Raw genomic sequence first — 7,374 nt, forward strand, 5'->3', positions numbered from 1 at the left:
TCAATTTTTGTAATAAGTTATTTATAAATAAACATAGCTAGTAGTTTCTCTTTTACTAAGTTTACTTGACGAACTTATCCAATTTTGTTCAACCACAATCATGCCTGGGCTAATTTCTCTTCAATTTAAGACTTAACTAAAATTTTGTATAGACTGGACCTAGTAAAATTTTGCCTACACAAGTTAAAAGACCTATATCTTATTATATGAATATAGCATATAACTGCACTGACTATAAGAAGACTATTATGATTATCTTTAACCGCAGTATTCTAATGATTCAACTTTGTGTATAGTGATCCATTCACTATACTATGAACAATGACGTACACATAATTTTGTGTAGCCATATGGCCTATTCGGCTAGTAACTGAGTTAAGAGTATGACAATTTTAAGGCTTTACTTCCTATCACAAATTGATATTTACTTTGTATTATGTTCAAGTGTTGATGGTCAGTTGTATATGTTCTAAATAATTTTTAGAAAACTATTTTGTACACTCACATATATGAGAAAATTTTCAGCTTACCGAGGATATGTCCCTTGATAGGAGGATGTAGAGGTCGAGGATTAAGATAGTAGGTTAGTAAGTAGTCGAGCGTATTTCTTTTCCAAACATGTACTTCCTTTCATAATTGTAGTACAAGTGTTATCCTCGTGTTCCCTATTTTTAGATCGCCATTATTACTTGATGTTTCCTTTGCTTCGATTTTATTTTTTCTGGTTATTTTTATTATTTCTCTTTCCGTAGTTCATTGTCACAACTGATGTGATTTTGTTTTTATTGAGCTGAGGGTCTTCTGGAAGCCTCTCCACCTTCACAAGATAGAGGTAAAGTCTCTGTACATACTATCCTTCCCACAGTGACGAAGCTAGGAATTTTCCCAAGGGTATTCAAATTTGAAAGAAGTGAAAAAAAATTCCCGACAAAGGGTGTTCAATATGTGTTATATACATCTAAAACGTAATATTTTACCTATATACACAGTGCAATTTTTCGACGAAGGGTGGTCCGTTAACTACACTTGTGACAATGTGGCTTCGCCACTGCTTCCCCACACCTCACTTATGGGAATACACTCGGTATGTTGTTATACATATATAAGGAAATTTTCTTTTCTTGAGAAGCGGTGTCAGATGATTCCCCTTACTAAAGGGTGTCTCAACCATTGAATGGAACTATACATTGCTGAAGAAAAACACTCAGAATGAAAGACTGGAGAAGATATTAAGAGGCAGTACTGAGGAACAATGTGTTTGTGTGTGTGTATTGGCCGTTGAAAACACAAAAAATGAGCTTGCAACAGAGCTCCTAAAGAGAACTGGTTCTCAGCTGTCATTAGACACTCACCTTTGCAGGGAATTGAGATGAAGATGGAGTTCATGCCTTTTCGCTTGAGCTTGAGTAAGGATTTCCCTATCAGTTAGCAGGAGAAGACAGCAATTGATTTCCTCCCTTCATTCTTCAATTCAAGTGGAAGGAAAAAGACTTTGATAGCTTTAGCCTTACAAGCTTTCAAAGTGTTGCAGTCATTTCTGTATCGATTTGGTTATCAAAATTCCTATGGCTGATTGCTTTCCATAGCCTGTGAAATGGGAGCGCTGCAGCAGCAATCACCTTCTATTTTTCCTAACTGAAAACAAACGGTACTCAATCAGCTATTGGGGTATTATCACTTTTAGCTCGCGTCATAAACTATTTACATCTGATTGCTGAAAAAGTGTATAAAACTTGTATATAACATACATAATGTATATATATACAAAAAAATATACAAATTTTATACATTTTTCCTATTATTTTTACAGTGTCATTTTTCCATCAGCTATTTGGCCAATAAAGCCTGATCAAAGATAAACTGATTTCTGGTAATATACAGGGAGTCTAGACTTCTGCCTATTTGGTAAATAACGAATTCCATAAACTTGCAAGAATATATCCGGATGGTAATATATGGACATCTATATAAGTGTTAACAACCAGGTAGCAGTTAAATGGAAATAAGATATAAGTAGTCCGTTTTGCTGTCAGATCTTTATCAACTTTCAGACATAAACGAAGTAAGTAAAAGGTAAACTCTATTGTACAAATAAAGAGGTCTAAAAATCTGGCAGTGATACAAGGTTGAATGTTCAGGGTTGTAGTTTTAGCGCACCTTACTAATTTACAGGGTAGATAATTGATCTTTGATTTCCTATGTTGCAAACATTTGGTGAACTTTTAATCCTCTTTGGAACCATGATTGTCGAACAGCCTGGCGGATCTGACGCTCATGTTTCTCAAGGAGCTCTTCAACTGTTTGTGTTTGAGACAGCAATGGTCCGGAAAATTCGACTTTATCCACTTGATCCTGTACCTGTTTGAAGTCCAATTCAGAAATATTAATAGAAGCCCGAGCTAAGATATGGAGTCCAATTTTATGCATCCAATGATCTGATTAATTGCAACTGGCCTATACTAAGTGATTATTCCAGCTCTGATAAATACACGGGGTTAACGTATCCTAAAGCACTAATCCAATAAGAATCAGAAGAATAGAATGAGAGATGTGACGTCGTAAAAGCTAGCATTCTGAAAATTTTACTTGAATTATAATCCTCAAGTTTTCATGAAAGCTCCAGTACTAAAGCAACTGTGTCCTTCAGTTTTAGCAAAACATAGAAAGGAGTAGAGAAAATGTGCTTATTAAATAAGTACTTGAGAAAATTTTTGAACTAAACAAATTGATTTTCTTGATAGATGTTAATTGTTATATCTGAAAGATCCAGTGCAAAAGAATTGGTATATTTTGTTATGAGCGATACATATAAACTGATGAGGGAAAATGTGCTTATTAAATAAGACTCTTGACAAAAGCTTTTGACTAACCAAATTGATTCTCTTGATAGCAGTTTCCTCTTTTAGATATTGTGTCAGTGACAGTTCTTGTGAATGGTAGCCATCAGAAGCATCAAAGGAATCTGGGCGCTCTAATTGGCTCCAACGTTGACGAATTGCATGCTTGGTGGATTCGTCGGTATCATGTCCCACAGAATTGGTCTGATTTGCATTGATAAGTTCACAGTTGCCTTGTACTTTTGGGTCCATGTTATTTTTCACATGCAATGCAACTGAATGTTCAAAAATAAGGCTTCTCGAACTAGTTCTCCTTCGTGATCTTACTGATGAATCGTCGAACCTTCTTTTTGCCCATGCAAAACCACTTGATCCTGAAATTTGAAGTGGACCTGGAAAGGGGACATCACCTTGAGATGCATTCTTGACATGGAAAGTCTTTACCATCATATCAACTGATGGCTTAGGTCGCGCAAGACTTGTTATTGTATCTCTTTCTTCTTGAGTAGTTACATTATTGCAGTCACTTATATGAGCACCTTTATTTTGGATGGGCAAATTCTGCAGAAACGAAAATTTAGTTTCGTCTCCAAAGGCAAAATGCACTCATAAATATGGAAAGGAAAAAGAATATTGCTAAAAAGTAACATGCAGCTTTGGGAATCATTTAAGAAGTGAAAGGTTGAGAGGAAAAAATTGGACCTCTTCTGGTGCTAGTTTACGGAGGCCATTCTGCTTTCTAGTTAACTTTCTTGTTGGGTCAGGTGCACGGGCTCTTCCACTTGGCTTCTTCCTGAAATCATAACTGTGGTCAGATCTGTGCAAAGCTCCTAAAAACTGTATCAACTGCATGAGCTTTTGTCAACACCAAAGAGCAAGATAGTAGACTTTATCTATTATAACCTGCAGAAGGATCATTCTACCAGATCAAGTGGTGCAACTTTAGTCATACAGTTTTATTCCCCTCCCTCTTCAATGTCAAGGTTTCAACATGGAAAATGGGAAAGTTGCCTGTTTTTGGTTGAGTCATAGAAAGCTAGAACAATCTAAATGGACGAGTGGTAGTCAAGGTGGCTTGGTAAGTAAGTGAGCAATTCTTTATGTAAGTTGCAACTCCAAGTTCCTAATCTTTCTCTTAAATCTTGGTACGCAAGCAATTCGTTCTGTGGGGCATCACTTTTAAGTTCTCTTTCTCTCTCCCAAGAGAGAGGGAGTATACATCGGGCTGATATTCGTGAGTTCCAGCTCTTGAAAGGTTTTGGAGTATACATCGGGCTGATTTTTTTTCACTACTCATCCTCGAGTCGAATCTAGTTCAGACATAGATGACTTGAAAGTTATCTTGGACGAACCTCAAGCTGGATGAGTCAATAGCATAAGTGGATTGTATTCAATAGTTATGCTTATGCCGAATTACTGACTTGATTTGAGATAATCAAACCTTTTATATAATCCATAAGAATGATACTTCAAAAGGATACTTGCTGCTTCTCCCTTTGTCTCAGGTCAGTTGGGATTCAGGAAGGGGCAGGGTAAAGCACTCTTGTCTAATCACATGTTTTTCCTTAAATGTAAATTAAATGCTGTAAACTATTTAGACAAAAGCTCTTTGTAACATAATATGACCTAAATTCTTACCTTTTTGCATCTTCAAGGTGCTTAGCATCTATCTCTTTGCTTGGTGGGTACTTTGGCAGGCTTGAAGGATCACAAGCATGAGGCTTCGTCTTGAAATACTACAGGTATCATTTGAAAAAGAATTAGCACTCTTGAAATTTAAGTATCGTAGAGAAGTGGCAAATTGTTGGGTTCTTAGATGAATATAACATGACAACAAGTTATCAAAACTCACTTGAATTGAGATTTGAGACTTAACTCACAGTGGACGCTCACAACAGGAATAAACAAAGCGCATTGAAGAGATAGGAGAATGTATCATTAAGGTGTGAATCCGATGACATGGAACTAACAATATACAAGTAATTCAATAGTTTGTGGATCGCTACCTCAGATGCAAGGGCAGAAGAAGCGGTTCCACGTTTGTGTGGCTCCACAGAAAGAAGAGTTTCTATGAGTGAGACTGCACTTTTTGGCAAATCTTTAAAGGTGTTCCAAAGACAGCTCTCATAAGGATGCTGTGGTTTAAATATAGTCGCGTGAGGAAGTTTAGATCTCTTCCAGTAATCATCTGGTGGAGATCCACAAAGTTTAAATACTTTATGCAGCTGTTCAACCTAAATCACATACATAAATCGCGTTATCAAGGACGAAGGCAAGAAATTGAGTAAAAGGTGTAAAAGGTAAAATTCTGATGATGCAGGTTAGCAGACAAGCACTTTATCTTCCGAAAACATTTGGATTCACCTCAAGTGTTAAAGGAGGTACCTCAGTTCTCCCCTGAAGAATTGGTTTACCAGTAAGAATTTCCGCAAATACACATCCGACACTCCAGAGATCCACAGAAGCTGCATAATCCGTGGCTCCCAACAGAAGTTCTGGAGGACGATACCATAAAGTGACAACTCGACTGGTTAGTGGTTGCTTTGTTCCAAGGTCAGAGAAGTTCGCCAATCCAAAGTCTGCAACCTTCAGAATTCCCTCATTATTTACTAGAAGATTTGCACCTTTGATATCCCGATGCATTATACCTCGAGAATGACAATGGTCAAGTCCAGATAACAACTGTTTCATTAAGCATTTAACCTGCAAAAGAAGCAGCACATCTTTAGCACAAACATAAATATTATGCACTCATCAGGTTGAAGAGTGGGCAAAAACACCCAATACCTTTAACTATGAGAAGCTAACGAACCTGTGATTCATTGAACTTGACTTCAGGACAGGACAGGAGTCCTGAAATATCATGTTCCATGTACTCAAACACAAGATATATGCTAGAAGATAATCTGGAGGCAATTATCCCCTCTAACTTCATTATATTGGGATGGTCAAGCCTGCGAAGAATCAAAATTTCTCGTGCCATAAATCTAACACTTTCTGGCTCAAAGTTATCAAATCGCACTTTCTTCAGTGCAACTGTCCTTCCACTTTCCAGATCGCGTGCTCTGAATACGCTGCTATATGTACCCTGACCTATCTGTTACAGCAGTTAAACCACATAAAGAAAACAAAATTCATCAGCAAGAAAGCTTAATGTCATATGTAGAAATATTATTAACATGCCCACAAAAGTTTAAGAACACGAAGTCTCTGCTACTCTAGCACTAGACTAACTTTTTAGTGACTTGCAAGGTAAAGAGAGTATATTCCTCAAGTTTTACTTGAATTGGAGCGGTCATACAAAAAGGTTAAAACTTTATCAATTCCGTCAACAGAAAACTCTACTATCTTCATCTCATTCATCCCCTTCTGTTCCTAGTTTCCATGTGCTCTCCTCCCCCCAAAACCCCCACCAAAAAAAGAAAGAAAAAAAGAAGAAACTTATGTAGAAATATTATTGATGGACAGTTTGGTCACACCTCGACTACTCAACTAGGTATGCATGCACTACCTCCCACAAGAACCGGATAACTCTACTCACCAAATCTAGGTAGAACTTAGAAGAGAACATTTCTTTTGAAACTAACCTTATCCAATTTCTGAAAAGACTCAGGTTTGAGAGGCAACCAGCCATGAATGGCTTCAGCTGCAACAGTACTAAGCCATACAGGCCAACCTGCAGCAACTTGCTCTCCTTCCACATACTTCATCAAACTCACTGATTGATCACCATTAGAATATTCCTTGCCCGACTCATTTAACTCGCTCGCGCCTCCACTTAGTCCTGATAATTCCCCTCTCTTCTTCACCTTATTCGTCATATCAAATTCAGATACTAATGTATCACTGCCGACATGGCTCCTACTGTCGTCATTTTCTCTGAGAGTCCCTGAATATTGATCACATGCAGGGGTTACCGACACGGTCTGTTTCGAGGCCACACAACCCATGAAGGACAATATAATTATAAATGATTCTACACTATCAAAAAGAGGTCAATATAGCCATTTGCAGACGAAACAACAGCTTCCACTCGAGCTAGCTATGTATATGTATCCAAAAAACAATGTACGTATATACATGTTTAGTATTAGATTGCATCCATTTTGAACTCATTAACTCCAAATCTTCAATCTGTCTCTGTCATTACAGTGGCACTTGACTACAAAACAAGACCAACCCAGACGGCATTTAACTGAATCTTGACGTGGGTCAAGTTCAATTCTGAAGCAGCAATGGAGATTCTCAAGACCATTGAAATATTACTTTTATATATTCAAGAATCAAGAACTCAGTTCACAGTCACTACCCCCCTCCCCTCTAGCTTTCTCCCTCCTCGAAACTCTTTTCTGCGGCAATTGCGGAAGGTGGACAAGGAAAATAAGAGCTTAATGTGGTTAACAATCACAGTATAGGAATGAGTGATGAGCGAAATCAACGGGGAGAAAGAGAACTTGTAGCCTTTTCAATAGTAACAGTAGGAATCACCAAACTTCTTTTTTGGTTATGTGGAATTAATAGATAATCAAGGAGGGCA

General features: G+C 37.6%; 1 protein-coding gene across 1 annotated transcript; it reads right to left on the minus strand.

The window, feature by feature from the left end:
- Positions 1-933: 933 nt before the first annotated feature.
- LOC107772072 (protein IMPAIRED IN BABA-INDUCED STERILITY 1) lies at positions 934-7,374 on the minus strand. The gene is made up of 9 exons (XM_016591554.2): positions 6,425-7,374; positions 5,650-5,934; positions 5,223-5,540; positions 4,844-5,071; positions 4,476-4,573; positions 3,540-3,630; positions 2,871-3,398; positions 2,158-2,358; positions 934-1,635 (listed from the first exon to the last, which is right to left on the minus strand). The coding sequence occupies exons 1-8, from the start codon at positions 6,785-6,787 to the stop codon at positions 2,197-2,199; spliced, it is 2,073 nt and encodes a 690-aa protein (XP_016447040.1). The 5' UTR covers positions 6,788-7,374; the 3' UTR covers positions 934-1,635; positions 2,158-2,196.

The sequence above is a fragment of the Nicotiana tabacum genome, chromosome 24 (assembly GCF_000715075.1).
Source record: "Nicotiana tabacum cultivar K326 chromosome 24, ASM71507v2, whole genome shotgun sequence".
NCBI lineage: Eukaryota > Viridiplantae > Streptophyta > Magnoliopsida > Solanales > Solanaceae > Nicotiana > Nicotiana tabacum.

What these genes read in the sequence shown, in the direction of transcription:
- LOC107772072 (XM_016591554.2), bottom strand. Translation starts at nt 6,787, where the DNA reads ATGGGTTGTGTGGCCTCGAAACAGACCGTGTCGGTAACCCCTGCATGT. An exon ending in CTTCTGCCCTTGCATCTGAG is followed by an intron (nt 4,574 to 4,843) that starts GTAGCGATCCAC and finishes TGATACCTGTAG; the next exon opens with TATTTCAAGACGAAGCCTCA. An exon ending in CACCTTGAAGATGCAAAAAG is followed by an intron (nt 3,631 to 4,475) that starts GTAAGAATTTAG and finishes TTATGATTTCAG; the next exon opens with GAAGAAGCCAAGTGGAAGAG.